Genomic DNA, 22,828 nt, shown 5'->3' on the forward strand with positions numbered 1-22,828 from the left:
AGGAGTTAATTGTTATTATTATGATTATTATGAAGAGAGTGGTGTTTGTGTGATAGAGAAAGATGCCGTGTCCGTCCACTTGATGAGAAATGGGGGCCAAACCAAAGATAGATAGATAGATAGATAGCAGTATCAGTGGAGGTCAACGTCACTGTCATGCTTTTTACAGAGTGAGAAAGAAAAGAAAAGAAAAAAAAAGTTGTTTTCCGATTCAACAACAGACTTATCTAGTCACACCACCCACAACCACAACGCCTGTTTCTGGACATCTGGATTTTTTTTTTTTTTCAAAAACAAATCTCACTAGTTATGTTATACTTTTATATAAAACACAAGTCGAGTTACATTTAATAATGGATAAGCGAACAACAAGCTGCGCCGCTATCCCCTTTTGAATCGCAAAGCCTATTCTATTAAATATAAATCCTTTGTTCCTCGGGCTCTGCGAGTCACTGTGGACCACCTTCTGTACCCGCTCCAAGAAGCGAACCGCCTCGGGAGCTAGGGATCCAAAAGTGTCGAAGGCAAATGGAATGAACACGTGCTGATTCTCCAAACATGTTGTCTCATGCTTAGCAAACTTCCTAGATTCCGCTCTCAAAACCGCCGCAACCTTCCTATATTATTATTATTATTATTTATTTTTAATTATTATTATTATTATTATTATTATTATTATTATTAACGGCTGTTTTCCGAACCCGTTAGAAAAACCTGAAACTCAGAACAACTAGGACGGGTAATATCTAACCTATTAGGATATGAGACGAGTTTGTGATTAGTTTTGAAATTTTTATGGATTTGAGACGGGTTTGGAATTCGTAATATATCTGATTAACCGACTCAATTATCTGATAAAATTGACTCATTTATCCGATTATATACTCAATTTACCCGACATAACTTTTTTTTATTATATTTATTTTAATAAAGTATATATATATATATATCTAACTATACTATTAAAGCAATAAGCTTTAAGTCCATATATTCCCTTCCTATTGGTTGATTCTCATACTTTTCATGTATATCAATGTTTTTTCTAATTTTCAAGTTAATAAAATAAATCAATAATATATTAAATTAAGATTCATCAATGCTATTAAAGTATTATCTTTCCTCTTTCCTTTATTCCTTAATTTTTCATTTTGATTATTCTAATTAATGTATTATTTTAAAATCGTACCTATAGTTTCAATACGAAATATTAAAAAAAAATCATATATTTTTTTTTTTTTTTTTGTTGATTTCATTCACCACCTTTGTTATTTTTTGGTTGATTTCATTCACCACATGTGCTAATTTTTTAGATAATATATAATATATAACTTAATTAATTATTTGTTATTTCATCAATAGAAGAGATTACAAAGTGGTGATAAAGTTGTATAGTTGACCTAAATTTTTTTTTTTAATATTTTATTATTTTTGGTTGATTTCATTCACCACCTTTGTTATTTTTTGGTTGATTTCATTCACCACCTATGTTAATTTTTTAGATAATATATAATTTAATTATATATTATCATAAGCTAAAGATACAAATGATAAAAAAATTATGATAATGGTATTTTATCAGCTATAATACATTATTTTTATGTTATAACCTGTGTTGAATTGTATTTTATCAGTTACATTATATATTTTTTACATTTAGGAAATGATGACCCATTTGTACCATTCATGTTTAATTTTCTTAAATTAATAATAAATTTTATTAATTACGGTCTAAATTTGTAAATTGATATCAAATTTAATTACGGCCAAATGATAAAATTGGTAAATTTGGTCTAAATTTTCAAAGAATATTTAGGAAACAATTGGTAAATTTGATATCCCCCCCCCCTTCCTATTTGAATTCATTATTGTATCAATTATGGTTTAAATTTGAATTCATTAATGTAAATTTTAATTAATTAACAGTCATTAAGCTTTACTATAATTATCTTAGTTGACCGATTCACCCATTGACCCACTGACTTAGTTACAGTCAATAAGTTTTAACAATTCAAATACAAATCCATTGACTTATTATTGTTTAACACTAACAATTGAGTTACAAATCCATTGTTGATCCATTCACCCATTCACTTATTATTGTAAACATTGACTTATAACTTATAATTTACTAATTATTTGAGTTATATTATAGTATTTTAAATAATAATATAGTTAGTAACTTACATTTTAAACAATAACCATTACATATATTTGAAAATAAATTATAATATATTATTGAACGGAAAAATAATTGATTAATTATAAATTTAGGAATTAATTTATATTTATATTCTAATCTAATTATGTAACATTTCATATTATCTTAAAATCTATTAATCAAGATTTTAATTCTATTATTTCTTACTATAAATTTTTTTGAAAATTTTTGAAAATTCCTAAATTTATGTTTCTAATCAATTACATTTATACCTTCCTTCTATAATTTAGTCTACCCTAATTCATTTGGTATATATACGTACATTTGATAGGCATATTCTTACACCATCAAAGACTCTTTAGTAAAACGATTAGCATTGTGCCAAGGTTTGTGGTTTTTTTGTTTATATATCTTCCATTTTCGTATTTCATTTTTGAGTCTTAAAAGTGTTATTGTTATTTAATTTTTAGTTTTTTGTGTTTTTTAAAATTTTTCACCGCTAGCATGATGGAGCAAAAAAATATCACCATGTTGAACCAGTTGGATGTTCTTAACAGTGTGTATTCTAAAGGTGCGTATTTTGAAACATTGGCGGCTGAAAGACAACTCAAAGCCCGGGCAAGATTGGTCCATCGAAATGATTGTTCAATACGAAATTGTATTGTTAACACATTCATTAATTTACTATATTATTCATACAACTTTTTGCTAATCTTAATAATAATTTGCAGGGCAAAAGAATGCAATCCTATGTAAGGAAGTCTTACATTGCTAAACTGATTTATGTGCTATTTACAATTATTCTCTTAGATATGGTTGATTTAGGTGGTCATTAGAATTATTGTCTTACATATTCCGATTAAATCCACTCTTAGTTCTTTCTACACCAAAATATGTGTTTTTAATTTTTAATTTAGTATATATAAATTATAAAATTATTATGTAACATTAATTTAATTTTATTCATTTCAGCTTCTGGTGGTCCAAGATTGTGAATCAGCAAATTGTCTCAAATAAGTGTGGATATTATTGAAAATTTCTACTAATTGTAAACATGTTTTGATCGTTAATATGCGTGGATGTTATAGAAAATTTCTATCAATTTTAAACATGTTTGTCATTATTTTTATATTATGCTTTTTACATAAAACTTTTTCCAGTTTTATTACCGAATTACCTTTTAAAATACAAATTAATGACCACAATTGATATTTAAATTTCAAATGAAGATAGTCATTTGACTTTTATTTAAAATCTTACTTAAAATACAAGTCTTTGTTTCTTAAATTTTGCTTAATATTCATGACATAATTAATCAATATTAAATACGTATAAAATTAAAGCATTTTTGATGCCTAAAATATGTTCCAGCATTATTACTAAATTCCAGCATTAATAATTTTAAATACATAGCTTGACCAAAATATAAGTATTATCTTTGTTGTTTAATTTATTCTTAACTAATAAATAATTAATATTCATAACATATTTATTTCCAATCAAATACGGAATTTTACTAATTACTAACAAACTTATACAGCTTTCCAAATTCTCCAATGTCAACAAACTTTCCATTTGTTTATATTTGACCATTTTCAGTTACGCATAAATGTTAAAATTAATGTCTAAAAATAAACCCCCAAATTAATAATTTCAATTTTCTATTCGAAATTCAAATTAGAATCATTATTATAACTTACTTTTAGTTTTAATGTTACTGAAAATATAGTAAGCGTTGCTTAAATACGGAATTTGAGATAAATCATTTCGAATTTAAATTTCAAATTTTAAATAGTCAATATAATTGCTTAATTTATGGTTAATAGTCATAACATATTTAAACCCGATTAAATACGGAATTTTACAAATTAAATACAAGCTTTTAAAGTTTTCCATAGTCTTCTATCTCAACAAACTTTCCATTCTTTTATACTTGACCATTTTTATTATGCCTAAATGTAAAAAATAATGCCTAAAATAAACCCCCGATTATAATGCTTCAAAAATTAAAAACCTTTCTATAATTTTTTGAATTTGACTAATTAACCATTTTTTTATATTTTGTAATTATTTTGAAACAGGTTGTTTTAATTTTAAAAGAATATCAAATTTGTTAGGTATGAATTCGTGTTATCACAAGTTATTTTTAAGTTATACTATTTTTTTAACTAAAAAGACATATTCATTTTTCATATATAAATCATTTTGTAACCAAATTTGACAAATATGAATATTCAAATTAAATCGAAACTCACACACGTTAATATTCAAATTTAATATTCAGATTTAGACAAAAACTGACATCATAATTAATTCTATCACATCCTTACAAAGTTTATCTAAATCATCCATAAATAAAACCCTGTAATAATTTTGTCAAACAACTTCTATTAAAGCGTATGATAATATGAAGACTATCTCTATGTAATTATTATCATAAAATTCATTCTTTCATTCCAATGATGTATATAAAGATTTATGATTTGTTTATAAGCTTGTGAATTGTATTTGTACCTTTATTTCTCTTATTAACAATACACTGAATTTGATTTTGTGGTGATTTTAGTTTTCTTCTTTGCAAGTATAAAAATTACAACACATTTCTTTCTATTTCGATGATTGTTTAATAAACAAGACTTTACGACTTCATATATCATGATGTAGTTTTTTTTGATATATCTTTTTGGCCTCATGGTTTAAGTTAGAAAGATGTTTTAAGTTGGCAATTTACTTTGTATGTTATTTTGTTTTACTAAAAACAACATTGTAATACCTTCTAATGAATGTAAAATTATTTGTTCTTATAAATATTACACTAACAATTTATTATTATTATTATCATCATCATCATCATCATCAATGTCGCTATATATATTTATATACAATTTTCACGCGTATGATACACATGTTACTAGCCATTGAAAGATATTGAAATTGTTTATTATTGTTTGAGTCTTCGTCTCCAATTCTTCCAACGTTAGAAAGATATTTTTTAATAAGTGACAACATTTTTTTCTAAAAATCATTTTTATACACATAAAATGTATAATAATATCGGTATGAATTGTAACACCAAAAAGGAAAAACAAGATCAAGAAATCAATCATCTGCTGGAAGAAGTAGACAATAAGTTGTAATAAGTATAGCAATAGTAGTTTTGTGCATTCTTACTACTACATAAATAAAAGATATGTTTTACTTTCTTCGGAATACTAAACCTATCTTTAAGTTATGTCAAGAAATAGAAAACATAAACTCTTAGAGTAATTCTCCCAGCGAGTCTGGAAGAAAATATTCGCTTAAAGGAAAAGTCCATGTGGACAAAATTCAGAAAATAAATAACTCCAAACCCCCTTTCTCGCGTAAAAGCGATCAGAATTCAAACACGCCGCGTTTTACTGGGAAGGATCGAACCATCAATGTTAGAGAAGTATTTAGCAAAAGAGATATAAACAAACCTAGAAAGAGAATTAGAAATTCTCATGGGTTGTCTGTACACAAGGTATGTACTAGTCATTTCAAGAGCATACAATAAAGGACAAACTAGTAATATCTAAGTAGAACCTTATCAACAATCATTAAGATATTCTGAAAGAGTTATGGTAATTAAGAGATATATGGATATATCATCTTATAAAAGTTCTTTGATATCATTCTCAGTCAAAAGAGTAAAACATATGGATTGTGCCCAACGCAAAACAAATAAACCTTAAGAAAGGTTAGTCAGGGTTCGAGAAAAGGTGGAAAGGAAATTCCTCTAAGAGTATGACAAATCCATGAAACGATTTCTTGTAGCATTAAGTTCACATGTCACGCGGTATATCATCAGTATATAAATTTCTTTCATACTGATGCAATTCCATAGAATGTTGAACTTAAACAGTCAAACAAATGAAGTTTCCAACCAAAGAAACAACAAGAATATGACACAACCTGACCATGAGACTCCTAAACGATATTTAGTCAAAACGTAAGAGAGAATTCATGGCACAACGATCTCTCTTACCGATATAATGAAATGGGAGATATACAAAATTGAGCATTCAAATAAGATTACTAGAACTCACCCACGCCGAAATCCTTATCATCATGGAAAACCCATTATAGTTTCAGTATGAATAGCAAGAGCTTCAAGAATTATTTAGTAATTCAAAGTTGTAGTTTTAAGAACTTCAAAACTTACGCACCAAAAGAATTCTATGGCAATCAAAGTGTTATACCAACTTTACGATGACTTGAAGAGACCGAGTCCATCATTATCATTAGTCGATGTACCTAGATTCTAAAGATCCAGTACATATCTCTGAAATTCAAAGGTGAAGCTTTACAACGGTGGACCACTCTAATCGCGAGAAAGGGCAGAGAAACCTTGTATCAAATGAAATGGGAAGCATTTAAAGAAAACATATTACAACAAGTATTGCCATATACCAGAAGTCAATCATACTCAAACTAATATGGATAAAACTCATGGAGTACAATACTAAGTTTCTTGAATATTGCTAATCAACTTTGTGTTTAGACGACTTAGAATACAACAAAGTTATTCAATATATATATAGGTTACCCAAAAAGATAAGAGATATAGTAAGAACCCGTATGCCACAAACTACCTCCTCAGCCATAGAATTGACCAGATATTGGATCAATTGTATGGTAAGAAATACGGAAGTTAAAGAGAAAAATAGTATGAGAAAGAAGGAAAAGGCAACAAACAAACAAGAGAAAAACATCAACAAGGAGAAACCATTTAAATTCAAAAGATCAATCTGTCAGAACTGTGATAAACGACATGATGGAAAGTGTCGAAAACATAACAAGAACAATACATCAGTCACGTGTGCATTCTATAACAAAATCGGACACTCTGAAAATGACTATGGAAAGAAAGTAGTTGCATGCTTCAGTTGTGGAGAAAAAGGACATTTTCAGGAGAATGTTCAAAGATACAATTAAAGGATTAACAACAATAGGAAGGAAGGAAAAACAAGGAGCATCTGGCAATCAAGAATAGAAACAAACAAGAGTAGTCCGACACTCAAAGGCATAAGAAATAGTTAGTTAACTCTTATAAACTACTAGTTAACCCGTGTTTAAACAAGAAGTTTTGTAACAATAAAATGGTAAGTTAAAAGATCGTGATAAAGAATACTTATAAGAAAAGAGATAGTTAAATTTAGAAAGTTTTCGAAATATAAGAATCTTTGTTATTTAATCATCATCTATAGAAAGATGAAATAAAAAAGAATGATGAATTTAACTAGACATAAAAGTATGTCTTCTCAAAGGAAATCAGTTAGCAAACCTTTGAAAAGTTCAAGGGTATAATCAATAGAAATAAACGGAAGGAAACCGTCAAGATCATAAGTAAAGGATATCGCTATTCAAGAATGAATATCTCGAAAGTTATCGAGATGAATAAAGGATTCGATAGACTGAATTCAAGATACAATCTAATTAACATCAGTAAATGTTTAGAATACACAAGGTAAGGTAAATAGTTAAACACAACTGGCCACTGTGCTTAGCAATTTACAATTACTTATGACATTCTGAACTATTAACTGAATACATCATCCAAAGATGTGAGTTAACAACAAATCAAGAATTCAAATCATTCAAACATCTCTAAGTTAAACACAAGAAACAAATTTGATAAAGATCTGATCATAAAATGAGATGTGAGAAATCACTCACAACGAATCTCGAGGACGATATTCATTCCAAGGTGGGGAGGATGTAACATCCCCAAAATTTTGGTCCAAATTTGACAACTTAGTAAAGTTGAAGAATCAAATTATTCTCTAATAAGTAATGAGAAAGTTCAAATAAAGAAAATAAAACCATTCTATAAGAAAATAAAAATATTCCATAAATAAAGTTATCTTATGTTAAGGATATGGAATAAGGAAATTCCATCCCACATTGAAAGATGTAAGAAAGTGGAAGCATTCCACATGGGTATAAATAAGGAAATTAAAACCCATCCCACATGGAAAGTGGTAAAGAAATGGAAGCTCTTTATAAGGAAGAGATTTTCCATAATAATATTCTTATATGCCTAGCATGCAACCAGTGGTCCTAGCGGAGGGTGCGAAGCACTCGACGCGCACGGGCTCGGGAGAAGGGCTTTGGGCGATGGGCGCAATTTGCGCTTTGATGGCGCACTTTGCAAGCCGCTTTAAGAGCCGCCTTAGTATTTTTGGACAACGAGAATTAGACTAGAAGTGACAAGCTACAAAAGATGAAGGACTGAAAATGAAAAATAATATACAGGGACCCATCGCGCTACGCGATGAGTCCAAGGAGACGGCCATCGCGTACCGCGATGGGCCGTGATGACTCAGGGACACGTGTCACACTTTGGTGACACGTGGCAGAAATCTACCCGTCGCGATACGCGACGGTGTTGAAAAGGGGACCCATCGCGTACCGCGATGGGACCCAAAATCAGCTATAAAACGGGAAGCCACGAGCTCATTCCCTCACACCCACATTCTCTCTCTCTAGAATTATACTCTCTCACTACCTCGGTTTCCGTGCCGACCAATATCCTAACAAACGTCACCTCGTAATCCGTGCCATACACTGACGGAACCTCGAAGTGCGTGCTACACGACAATCTATCTCGAAGTACATGCACGACACGACGAACAACATATGTCGCCTCGTTTTGCGTGCCAACCTTGAAGTTCGTGTCAATCTCTAAGGTTCCGACAGTCTAAGCTCTAGTATGCATTAGAAAGTAGAAGTTCTGCTCAAACAATCTTAGTAATCAAACTCCGAATACCCGTGTAAGGTAAGGGTTCTGACCTAAGTCATTATGGTAATATTATTATATGGCTTAGACCATAGTCAGGGGTATAGCCCAAACCTTGATCATAAATATGTTTAAATAAGCTTTAAACATACAAAGGATTATAATAGTGTTTCTTTACAATTAAGAAACATCAGTTTTACATTCTTAAGGAAATATAGTTTCTTCACGATTAAGAAACATAGCATTTGTATACAAAGAATATAGTTAAAACATTGTTTCTTCATGTGTAAGAAACATAAGATTTTACATACATAGCAGTCAATGAATGTTTCTTCTTGAAGAAGAAACAGATTGTAGATGTTTCTTCATGAAGAAGAAACTCATCATATGATTTGGTAAATAAACAGAAAGACTACAGGTCTCAATATTTTATTCAAACGAATGATCAATCAAAGTTTAAAGCTATTTAAACCAGACTAAAGGTCTATAGCCGGATCAAGAGACGATCCGGATATTTATATACCTATTTTATTATAGGTCAACCAATCAATCAATCAGTCAATCAATAATTCATTCACAGTCAAGGTTTCAAAGGAAATCACCATATCATTCAGAACAGACAATCACAGGTGAATACGCTCAAACCTTTTAAAACGTGAATACGTCAACCTTTTCAATCAGTCAAAACATATTATACTCAATGAGACGAACGAGTGTTTGTCTTAGCGAGTCAATCAATGTCTACATGAGATCATGCAATCTCTAAAACTTTATAATACAAAGTAGAAAATAAAGTCAACTCAGACCGAATACACATGTGTCTGGATCCAAACATAACCGTTCAGCCTAATCATTCTAAGGCTACGTGGCCGCGGGCTAATGGTCATAACTAGTGTCCCAGTAAGGGCTACGTGGCTCGGGAACAATTGTGTGTGTAGGGCAGTGGTACATAGACCAGAAGTAGAAATGCTTCTGCTGAGCTTGTAGAGAAAACTATATTTGTATTATAATTGTCATTCAAATGTTTTATAGAGTCATACGTGTTCACCAGCATATAGCTGACGTATTTTTCCCCACATTTCAGGGAATACAGATTAGTACAGGTAGCAAGATATTCATGGAGTTAGATGCTCGCAAGGTAATTATGGCTCAGTTTTTAATATATTACAAACGGTATTTCAACAAGCTTTATAAATTAAACACCGGGTATTTATTATCCGAGAAGTTTTCAAATAAATTAATATTCTATTCAACCAAAGTCTTCCGCTAAAATAACACGCAACTCTGATGTATTTACAAAACAGGTACCAACTATTGGTCATACGCCTAGGCCCTAATCCGGGGTGTGACATGAATGTTTTGTTTTAAAATAAATCAAACACCAAGGTTTGGTTTGCAAATTATAATTTATAATTAATAGTATATAAATATATCAAAAACTTATTATAAAAGTCATAAATAAAACAAATTATATAATATAACTCAATTTACATATTACATGTAATATTTTTTACTTTTATTATAACTTTCATCCGTGTGTAACACGAGATTTCATTATTAAACATGTTATTATATTAATGGCATATATAATTTGGATGATATTGGTTTTTTAAAGTTTCAGGTGGTAAAGCAAAATGAGTTTCTTTTGTTAGAATATTTAAAGAAGTTGATGGTGGTTTAATATGAAAGAACATGTTTAGGTCTTTGGTTGACTTTTTTGGGTGGTTTGGTGCACACCAACTTATTGTAACTTTAAACTTTTAATATCTAGACATTGTAAATGGTTAACGTTTTGGTCTGAAAGTTGAAGAAATTTTGTGTTGCTTAATTTGTTTTTTAAATTTATTATGTTTGTTGACATGTTTTTCCACCTGTGTGTAACACGGGTCTACACCCAAACTGGCCCGAAATCAAACGATTTTTACAAAAGAAAAATCGCAAGTCCAAAGACAGGCCAGATATATTGTGTAGGTTGTTCAAGATGAAGCTTGATTCGTTAATGAAAGACTTGAAGGATAGAACTTTGTTTGGAAAGCTTCAAACAGGTAATTGTGTGGTTTTAGTTCGTTATCATAATTTTTAAAATGTTAATATTCATTACCATTGTCAAAATTATGTTAGTATACCAAATATCCTTAACATATATTATATTGGTATTCAATAACTTATATAATCTACTACTACTTGTCATGTGCAGTTGTTTACACAACTGAATTTCAGAAACGCGGATTGCCCCATGCACATATATGCCTGTTTTTGCATTCCGATCATAAAATTTATAATTCAGACAATATAGAAAAATTTATCTCAGCCAAAATTCCAGATAAGAATGAAGACCTGGAGTTTTATTCGCTTGTAAGCGACCACATGATGCATGGTCCTTGTGGTGTTGCTAACCCTAAATGCTCTTGCATGGTCGATAACTCATGTTCTAAAAAATTCCCAAAAACTTTCAGAATGAGACGTTAATTGATTATAATGGGTTTCCTGTTTATCGAAGAAGAGATTTGGGTAATGTTGTTGTGAAGTCTGCGGTTAATTTATACAACAGACATGTTCTTCCATATAACAAGAAATTGTTAAAAAAATATCAGGCCCAAATCAATGTTGAATGGTGCAATCAAGAGGGTTCGATAAAGTATTTTTTTAAGTACATTAATAAAGGCCCGGATCGTGCTACTATGTCACTTGTACAAGAAAAGACTGACAATCAAGATGAAGTGGTAGATGAAGCTAAGACGTTTTATAATTGCAGATATATATCTGGATGTGAGGCTGCATGAAGAATTTTTTCTTTTGATGTTCATTATAGAGTTCCTTCTGTTACCCGGCTTCCGTTTCATTTACCTGGACAACAAACAGTTGTGTTCGTAGATGATGATGATGTGGAAGATATTTTAAACAAGCCGACTGTTAGTTCGTCAAGATTTACTGCTTGGATGGAGTGTAATGAGAAATATGGTCTTGCTCGAACGCTAACTTACATTGAGTTTCCAAAAAAATTTGTATGGAAACAGGATGAACGACATTGGGACCATAAACGAGGTTTCTCTATTGGTCGTGTTCATCATGTTCCTCCAGCTTTCAATGAAGCATACTATCTAAGAATTTTATTAAACAATGTTAGAGACCCTACGTGCTTTGAAGATATTCGTACTGTTGATGGTGAAGTGTGTGCTACTTATAGAGATGCTTGTTATAAAAGAGACCTTTTAGACGATGACAACGAGTATATAGAAGCTATTGAAGAAACAAGTCATACTGCAAGTGGTTATTATTTACGAAGTTTATTTGCTACAATGTTAATCACATATAATTTATCTAGACCGGATGATGTATGGGAAAAAACTTGGCCGTATTTAATTGATGTCATTCTTTATAAACAACAAAATGAGCAAAAAAATTCCAGGTATCAAATAATTAGAATTTCTTATCTTTTTAAATACTTTAAGACATTACCAAATATGTTTAGTTAAAAACTCAGTTTTATTCTGTTGTGATTCGTTATAGATTTGGTGCTTTCAAAGGCACAACTAAAGAACCTCGCGTTACTTAAAATTCAAAACTTCCTACTCTGAAATAATTATACTTTGCGTTATTTTCCTACAATGCCTTTCCCTGATGAGGATTCTATCGATGCATCAACAAATCATTTTATGAACGAGGAGCTAGCTTATGATACACAAGTCATGACTGATGAGTTTCAACGACTTTTTATTTCATTAACGGCTGAGCAACGAGATGTGTATAATGAAATGATGAAAGCAAATGATCCAAAGAAAGGGGTATTTTCTTTGTGTACGGTTATGAAGGGACGGGGAAAACTTTTTATTTGTAAGACATTATCGGTTTCCATAAGATCTAAAGCTAAAATAGTTTTAAACGCTGCCTCTAGCGGTATATCTTTGTTACTTGAGGGAGGTAGAACCGCTCACTCTAGATTTTTAATTCCTATAAATCTAACTGAGGATTCTACCTGTTCAATAACAAGGAATCCAGATATTCGCAACATAATGAGTAAACGGATCTGATTATTTTGGACGAGGCCCCTATGATACATAAACATGTTTTTGAAGCCTTGGATAGGACTTTAAAAGATGTTTTAAAAAGTGGTAACCGTAACACTTAAGAACATCCATTTATGGGGAAAGTTATTGTTTTTGGATTTGATTTTAGACAAATTCTACCAATAGTACAAAACGGATCACGTAGTGACATTGTTAACGCTTCATTTAGTTCATCCCACATTTGGTCCAAATGCAAGGTTCTTAAGTTAACAAAAACATGAGGTTAATGGTCGGATGTTAGGCATCAGATTTGGAAGAGACCAGTAGATTTTGCCGAATGGTTGTTGGAGCTTGGTGAAGGAAAACTTGGCGGTGACAATGACGATAACGCCATTATAGATATACCAAATGATCTTTTGATTAGTGATTCATCCGATTATTATTGAAAAATTTTAATGATATTTCATATTTTCAAGAAAGTGTCATACTTGCACCTTTAAATGAGGTTGTCCAAGACATTAATGACAGATTTTTGTCTTTGTTTCCTGGAGAAGAAGTTGAACATCTCAGTTCTGATAGTATAGAAAAGTCTGATGGTGTTGGTCCTGGTTTCGATCCAGCATTACACTAACCGAATTTTCTAAATGGTTTAAATATGTCTGGTATGCCTAATCATATATTGGTTTTAAAAGTTGGTGTGCCAATCATATTACTAAGGAATATAGATAAGAAGAACGGTTTATGTAACGAAACCAGATTACAAGTAATTAACTTGGGGAGGCGTATTATCTAAGTAAAGGTTATTTCAGGTACTAGCATTGGGTTTCGCACTTATATAACTCGTAGTGGTCTAACTCCTTCAGATAATAAACTGCCATTCAAATTGAAACGAAGATAGTTTCCTGTTGCGGTTTGTTTTGCAATGACCATTAATAAAAGTCAAGGCCAATCACTAGCAAGAGTTGGCATATACCTGCGAGAACCGGTTTTTACACATGGTCAACTATATGTGGTTTTATCACGAGTGAAGAGTAGAGACGGTGTTAAAATGCTTATATTAGACAAGGAAGATAAGTTACATATAAAACTACAAATGTGGTTTATAAGAAACTATTTACTAATTTGTAATTGTAAATGAATGTTATTTTAATTGAATGTTATGTTTTTACATTATTTATATTTCACTTGATGCTAGAAAAGTGTGGATGTTACATTATTTATATTTTTCCACCCGTAGCGCCCACAGGTCAATAACCTAATTATAATTTATAAATATATTCATCTATAATTATTCTATATTATCATATAAAATTTGAAAGTGGAGCATCTGTTTCAAATTCTTATAACATAGCCTTTTCGTCTCATAATAACAAATTAATGAGTTACACTTTAGTGAGTTTACAAATCGCGTCTTGTCTATTTTCTGTTTCTATAACCCAAGGACCTTTGGTTTCTCAAGTTCACATTTGGACATCTCCACAAATCACATCCCGTCTTCTCCCTAATCAGTTCGACCCGATAGAAACCCGACGAGTTTGAGCCGGGTATACCCGACGGGTATTGTGCCAAAACCCGATATAAAACCTGATGGGTATCCCAAAACCTGGCGGGTAATAACCGACAAAACCAGACGAGTTATAGACGGACCTTTAATAATCAGGTATGGGTTTAGATTACCTAAACTCGACCCATTGTCATCCCTACCACACCCTCACAATCTTCTATACGTTAAAGCTTTATAGATTGGTTCTTTGCAGTTCGACGCCTCTCTTTTCCACCAATGTTCAAGGCTTAATAGTGTGGCACCCATAGGCTATAGGTGCCCCATATTGACTCCAACTCTCCACTATAGAGATTAGACGTATTACAAATTGTGTCATTTAAATATATGCGATTTATGGATCGGATTGTTTAAAAAGTTTATTTACGGGCGGTGTCCTTTATTTGACAAAATACATTCGTTTTTCGTCATTTACATTAACTGGCATCCAAAAACTCAGTTAAATCAAAACATGCCAAGACTTAACGGGGTTTTTGTTTCACATATTTTATTTAGTTTATTTTTCTAATAATATATTTAATTTGTTTTTTAATTATAAATACTTAAATGGTACGCGTAAAAATACTTAAATGCTCTCACATGCCAAGAATTAACGAGGTTTTTGAATCTCATTTAGTTAAAGGAACGAAAATCAAACAAACATGTCATGTATAAAACACCGATTGTAAATAAACTTTTTAAAAGACATGATCCATAAATTGTATATGTTTAAATGACAAAATTTGTAATTTTGTCGATAGATTATTATTACATACTTGAAAGATTAAAATTAACATGGAATAAAATAAATTACCTTATTAGTGCTAAGATCTTTGTATAACAAAAGAATGAAATAGATCGAAGCATACTTTCACTTCATATTTATAGCAATCAGTTAGTTGAATCCATTATAAAAAAAAACACATGACAGCGCTTTTTGTCACGTTGTTATAAATATATAAAGTTGACATACCTTCTTTAGTTTATTGGATTTAGACTATTAAATAACAAAAGGTTCGATTAATTTTTTTTTCTCAAGTTGATGCATGTACCTATGTGGCATACTTACAAATGGAATATATGGTGACACATTATATGACACACAAACTTAAATTATGTGTAATTATGGTAACTATTTCATTATATGGTATAAATGGTGACCAGTTACGTGGATCTCAATTTCACAACGGGATCTTCATCTGGATGAATCGTCAATTCTAAGGTATAAAGTTATTGCTCATTTGCTCCATTAGCATGCGGTCTATTCGTTTGGCCTAGGTCATCGTCAATACATTGATTGGATGAAACAAAGAGGTATTTAAGTAACTGAAGGAAAAACTAGCAGATCAAAAACTGTTGTCATATGTTTTTTATAAATCACAAGTTTGATCGTCGTTTCTTCTAATAGAAAAATCGAAGTAATTTATTTTTCTAATAACACACTCTAATTTTATGGTTTTACGTGGTACATGTGTAAACTTAAAAATAAAATTAAAATTGTGTTGTTATTTTATAGACTTAATCAGGTTGATTTAGTCAACACTCTACACTCAATATATGTGAAATGGGAACTTGATAATTCTATTCGTTTTATTTTACCGGCTAGACTAACTCTTATAAACCTGTGCTTTATCAAACAACTGAGCTGGTTTATAGTTATGAGTATGTTTTAAAAAAATAATGAATAATTTTTTATCTGGAAAATGAAAGGTGGCAAGAGTTCTTTAGTTGATGTGGATTGTGGAAAACATTTCCATTCAAAGTAGAGGGCTAAAGATAACATGTGTAATCGACTTGAACTTGATACACTTCACTTATGCGTGTAGTGCTCATGCTAACCGATCTTGCCATATGAATGTTGTGTATTATCATTAATTCATTAGATTTGAAACTTATCTGACTTGAACCAAAGAACATATAATACTGTTGGATTTATGATCTAGTTTTTACTATAATATTTCATCTGATGTTATTGTGTCTAATTGCTAGTTAATTTATAAATAATTAGAATAGAGAAAAAATCACATTATTGACATTTTGACCAAGTAAAGTTAAATAGACTTATGATCCTAAAATTATATTTATAACATTTGACTGTGTTTTTTTTAATAAATATCTATATAATTAGGTTGACAATTTTGCAATTGGTACATGGTTTTATTTAGAGATCTTTAATTAAGTGATATGTGTCACAATCTATCCTTATTGCGTAATTTTAGACTTTTACAGCTTTAAATCTCTCAATTTTCCCTTTTTGACACTAAGGTTTACGCAATTTGCACATATGACATGATTTGTCATTTGGACAACTAAATTTCTAAGTTTTGTAAGTTATAAGATCATGCTATGTAGGGTCTAATTAATCGGGAGACTTGAATCCCGTGGAAAGTTTAATTATGTCTATTCAAATGATTCTAAGACCATGTGTAGTCATAACTCTCCACATCCAGGCATTATACGCCATGTGGCGTCCAGTTAGAGTTATGGTTTTTTACAAAAACAGGGTGTAGTCATAACTCTCCACCCCCAGGCGTTATGCGCCACGTGACGCACGGTCACTTTTTCCGGCCACCATGAAACCCACCGGATCCAATTATTCCGGCCACCATAAAACACATAGTTTAATTAAAAAAATAGAAATTAAAAAAAGCATAAAACCCTTCACATCAAGCTAGTGTCCCACACCCACACGCCTCAATCTTCACACACACAAACACAAACACAAACAGTCTCTTATTCCGGCTGAAGGGATTCTCCGACGGAGATTCACATACACAAACGACCGACGAAGAAGAATTCCGGCTGAGGAGATTGAACATGGTGTCGGATCCATGTTCATTATTCCGGCCACCATGGCCGACGGAGACCTTGAAATCCACCGTCGGAGTTCCGGCCACCATGAAATCCACCGGTGATAGAACAATCTTTGATTTTTGGGGAACAATCTTTGATTTTTGTGCCATTTCACCTCGTTTTGTATACAACGCAGCCAAAATCAAAATACCCATAACGCAGGGGGGCGGTGTACCCCCCGCGTTTTCGTCTACAACGTTGGTGGCAACGTTGCCACTGCGGGTGGTCTAAAGGCAGAACCATGTAATGTCGTAAAACGTGCCACTTATTTATTGCTCCCTACTATGATAAATGCAAAATCTTTTAAAATCATCGAACTATACACATCAATATATTTTTAAGTTTAACTTATGTGAAATCAATGTATATGGATAATAATTTTGGATCAAAAAATTTATATTAGATTGGTCATAGTTGACACCATGGGTTGAGCCAAAACACAATTTAAACACCGTTGTTAATCCATGGTTTATAGTTACATTCTATATTTACAAGATTTGTTGTAAAGTTTGATAACTATGTTATTGTGATGTTTACACGCCACCAGTATGAGAAAATGTCAAATGATATGATGAATGTTTTAAGTGGGACTTGGTGTTTCTTGTCAATGGCACATTGGAATCAGTGGATTAGGATGCATCCAATAAAGGCATTAAATAATTGATAAAGGAATATGACATTGAGCAAAAGAGAATGACATGTTTTGAATAGTTGGTAGCATGAATTAATTAATGAAGATGTTTAATAAGTAAAAACCATCTAGTTTTAGTTTATCTATTACTAACTTAGATATCGTGAGATATTAATACATAAAATTCTTTATACAAATGTTATAGGAGAACAAATGTATTAAATATACTGATATACTAATGATTTCAAGAAAATTTCTAAAATATGTAAAAATTAGGATATAGTTGGGTTTCGAAAATACTTTGATCACTATTATTGTAATTTGACTTTCATTTGCTATTTGATTGAAAAAAAATTACGTAATTAGATTTCAAAGTTTATTAAAATGAGGGATAATTTATAATAAATGTTTTATTAGTATAATTAATACTTTAATTATAAAATATATCATTGTTAAAAAGAGAAATGTGTATCTCGTAAGCAAGAAAGACGGGGAAAATGGTAAAAAGGAATAAGGAGGCGGCAAATGGCATGAAATATGGAGTATATATTATTAGATTAGATAGAGTTATGAAGGAAAAAAATGGTGAAAATAAATATGGGTTGATATATGGGTGTTTGTCTTTTGAAGTTTGGTTCTTTTCAACTTATCTCCTACCAAAAAAAAATTGGCATTAGGCATGAGGTTAGGCAAGGTGAATTGTTATCTCATTTCCTATTTATTATTGTTAAGAGAAGGTAACATAATTATGCAAACATTTAAGGGTAATCACTTGTTTAGATCGTGTGTAACTTTGTAATGATAGGCTCGTTCTTAGGCTACCCGTGGTGGCTCGTTGTGGATGTGGAAAAGGGCCCAAAAAGTCATACACATCACCCCTGACTGGTTTTGTGCTTCAAAACCTCCCACACCATTGTATACACCACGGTTGATGAAAATGGTTGTAAGACCAAAACTTTGAAGGGCCAATGGAGAAGAAAGTCACGGGCTCCCCCGCACACACACCACCATTTTACATGGTCTTAATGATATCTTGTAATACAGGGTCTAATCCTGACAGTGATTCTAAGGTATGGTGTATAAGAAAATGAAATTTGTTAGACGTAGGTAAGCCATATCTCTATCCTATATTTAAAATGATTCACATTGGCAAACATAAATGTATTGACCCGTTAAATAATTTATAATTCAGTTGTCCTATATTGGGTTTGGGTTGTACGGTTGGCTGTTAAAAATATTCCATTGTTCTAAATCTATATATATATATACACACACACAATAAATAATGCATAAGTAAAACGCAAATCAAGACGCTTATTTTAAGGGTTTTACAATTTCTAATGCATAATGTACATGTTTACAAGGGGTAAATTGGTCTTTCAAATATGATTCACTAACGTTCATATGATTTCAACAAATATAATTACAATTATGGTATTTCAACTTTACTCATATTTTGAATTTTAAGAAATACTCACAACTTTGACCCCTCGTGTTTACCCACTTTTAACTCAACTTCATCTTTTTTTATTTTAATCTTATATGTTTTACAAAAATATGAGTAAAAAATCCGAGCATACTCATTTAAACAGGCATATTTTGTCGACGTTCCAGTATATTTTTTTTTTCAAATCAGATTAACGGTTTGAAATGTACAAGTTATTATTGCATGAATGTACAAGTTTTTTAAATATAAATGTTTACAATTTCATCTCATTAATTATATATCTGACCCTTTAGATTTGATATAAAACATAAATAAACTGGTTACAATTAAAAAAATTCATTTATCAATGTATTTTATTATTTAATATACAACTTTAAACCCTCATGTATATCCAAATATTACTCAACTTTACATTGAGTTGAGTAAGGCTACACGCACAAGGCACTTAGCTCTCAATAATTCAGTAGTCACCTGAAGGAATGAGCAAGGCGGGAATACTCCCGCCCAAATGAGCCAGTCCGTATGCTTCTGGAAGATCTTTTGTACTATACCTGCCAAGGTATGGGCAAAATAGACAAGATCTGACCAAAACAGCCCTTGAACCAATCACAGGGTGACAGCTCACCGACAACAGTACGAGGAGCACCCTCTAGTACTGTCACTATTAGCCGCTGCCTACTCACCAACCCTCACTGTGGGACGTGCGTAGCCTACAGTTGGTGGAACAGTGCATAGCCGGCAGTAAAGGAACAGTATACAGCCGGCCTTGTCACTATCAGCCGCAGCCTATCCACCAACCAGCATGGCTTGTGCGTAACCCACTGTTGGTAGAACAGGAATACTATTCAGCCGGCTGTACCTTCTTGGAAACCTACCTTCGGCTATAAATACTCTAACACCTTGGAACGGTAGGATCATCTGGTATTTTACCTTCACTAGCTATTTCTCTCAATATACACTTATATTCAGAGTAATCTAGTCTGATTCTCACGCCGGAGGGTGGTCACAAGGAGGAACCCCCCCCCCCTTCTCAGTGACGAGCTAACGGTGTTTGTTTTGCAGGTCATCCGAAGAACATCCTTCTTTGCCGGACCTAACCCTCGTGGGAAACATTACTTAACCCCCAGATTATCCGTAATCTGCCCGGTGTCGATTAGTGTTTCTTCACTTGACTAGTATTTATTTATATACATAAATAATAAAAATAAAATGTGTATAAATACAAGCAATAAATCCATCTACATTATATAGGCATCCATGTGTCTCACGAGTGAACCATGAATAGGAAAATGCGATCATGCGTATGCTTCTATGCTATAATCAAACATGATGTTGATTCGTCACATAAGTCTCAAGCTATCATTTTCCTACTTTTCGCATAGTTACAAACAGCCATATTACAAACGTAATATTTTATTCACACAATACTTCTATTATTAATATATTGCATCAAAATAATATTCTTGCTTTATGGTTCATTATTATATATAACTCATCAAATATGTCGCATTGATATCTTTTTTTATTCTGTTTATATGATCAATAATTATATACAGTTTTCTTGCTTTATGGGTTTTATATTGTTCGAATTTATCATTCATAAAACTGACTTGAATTCAGTTAAAACATTTAAACAGATTTAAGTAATTTACTTCGAAGTTCAAGCTAGATTATATAAAGTTCTTAAAAAATAAATAAATAAATAACATATACTACGATTATAGTTAGTGTCACTTCTTATAATATATATGAAATTATATACTTTTATTAATATCTCACATATATATAGAGGTAGAGAAGGTATTTCGTTCAAGTCTCCAAACGACATGGACTAAAAATAATATTGTCGCTAAAAAAATAAAAGTAGTATCATATCATTGATACAGAGATGAGCATCACTTCTCGGTGTTAATCAATCCAAGCTCATTTTGTACTGATAATATGTTTTTTATTAAAAAGAAAATTAACACGAAAACTTTATGATATTAAAAAAACATATAAAGGTCTGTTTAAATGACGCTTGATTATTTCAGCTATCTATACATATATAACAATCCAAACCATGAAGTTCGGTTAGAAAACCATAACCGGACCACCGGTTTTTTTATATGATTAAGCTATTCAGTTCAACAATTTCGTTATGGTATGCCTTTTCTACTCAACCTTATCCATGTAGCTGAGTCAGGTGAGTTAAATAGGTTTTTCATGATTCAGGTTTCAAACATACAACTTCTTGTCATCTATACGATTTTAACTTTTAAAGGTAAAAGGCCTTTTTAAATATCTTTAACTCATTATGTATTTAATTATTTTGTAAGTATATATAGTATTTTATTTATTTATGTATTAACGGAAAGGTAAAAGGAACAAAACCTATGTCACATCATCCCCTTTTAATCCCACTTTTATGTAACGATATCTTTTGATTCGGTTGGCTTATAACGCGCTTCTGTTCTTTCTAAATTCCAGTTTTGCCCTTGGGTGGGCCCTACCGCTTAAAGCACTATGTGTGTGACAAGCCTTTTGGACTTTTCTTCCTCTTCCAATATTTGGTGGTCACGATTCTGTTTTCCATTTCTTATCTTCATTTCACCATTATATCATTTATTCTTTGACTATATAAAAAAGATATGTAAATTATATTTTAGGCCCACTTTACCATTATATGACTATATTCTTTTTTCCAATTTACATTTTATGTTTACATTTTTCTTATTTCATATTGACTTACGTTTTACGCAGGGCCGTCTCTGAGAATTTATATACCTCGGCCGAACCGAAATAAAAAGGTCTATAAGCTCTAACGAATACCGAAATACGTAAGCTAATTTTTTTATAAAGGACGGTTAATGTTATAACAATAAACATATTAAAAATATAGTAGTATTATAATGCTCCAATTTTCAAAACCCTAAAATTTAATACTTATACAAGTTATTAATACAAAAATGGTATGTAGTTAAAATAGAAGTTATTGGATTGAAGGTGTAATATAATTGAAACAACACAAAAAGTGGTGAATATGTAAATAATAAATTTAATAATAATGGAATAAAGAGCATAGGCTATTTTTATCATTCCTTAAAACTTGATTTTGAAGTCATCCCTACCTCAATTTCTTTTTTAGATTTTTTGGTTTAAGAAACAACTTATGGATACTAGGTGTACGGATTCGTTAATGATGATAACTATGTATTTCGCCATCTGAAATGGTGGAATATGACACTCTATCACGTTTTAATGTTTTCAAACTAGTAGTGCTAGTAAAAATAACTATATATGAATCAAAAACATCTCTTAATTTATAAAGACACAATAATTACACGTTAATTGATTTCAAATGTTATCCATTTTAGCGTGGATTCATAAGTAAATATTGGTTACAATCTATTCTATAGTTTCTTTAGAGATCAACTAGAAGGGTTAGTAAAA

At 31.3% G+C, this 22,828-nt stretch overlaps 1 protein-coding gene across 1 annotated transcript; it reads left to right on the plus strand.

The window, feature by feature from the left end:
- Positions 1-10,899: 10,899 nt before the first annotated feature.
- Positions 10,900-13,371, plus strand: LOC143616971 (uncharacterized). Its single transcript, XM_077089657.1, has 5 exons — positions 10,900-10,963; positions 11,116-11,273; positions 11,375-11,658; positions 11,731-12,327; positions 13,227-13,371. The coding sequence occupies exons 1-5, from the start codon at positions 10,900-10,902 to the stop codon at positions 13,369-13,371; spliced, it is 1,248 nt and encodes a 415-aa protein (XP_076945772.1).
- The last annotated feature ends 9,457 nt before the right edge of the window (positions 13,372-22,828 follow it).

Source organism: Bidens hawaiensis, unplaced genomic scaffold (assembly GCF_021521415.1).
Source record: "Bidens hawaiensis isolate Kalapana, Puna unplaced genomic scaffold, B.hawaiensis_p1.1 tig00050730_1, whole genome shotgun sequence".
In the NCBI taxonomy this organism is placed as follows: Eukaryota; Viridiplantae; Streptophyta; class Magnoliopsida; order Asterales; family Asteraceae; genus Bidens; species Bidens hawaiensis.

Excerpts from the sequence above, each read along its gene's own strand:
- LOC143616971 (XM_077089657.1), top strand. The coding sequence starts at position 10,900 with ATGAAGCTTGATTCGTTAATGAAAGACTTGAAGGATAGAACTTTGTTT. Across the intron at positions 11,274-11,374 it reads ACCTGGAGTTTTATTCGCTT|AATGAGACGTTAATTGATTA; the intron begins GTAAGCGACCAC and ends AAAAACTTTCAG. Across the intron at positions 11,659-11,730 it reads GTGGTAGATGAAGCTAAGAC|AGTTCCTTCTGTTACCCGGC; the intron begins GTTTTATAATTG and ends TGTTCATTATAG.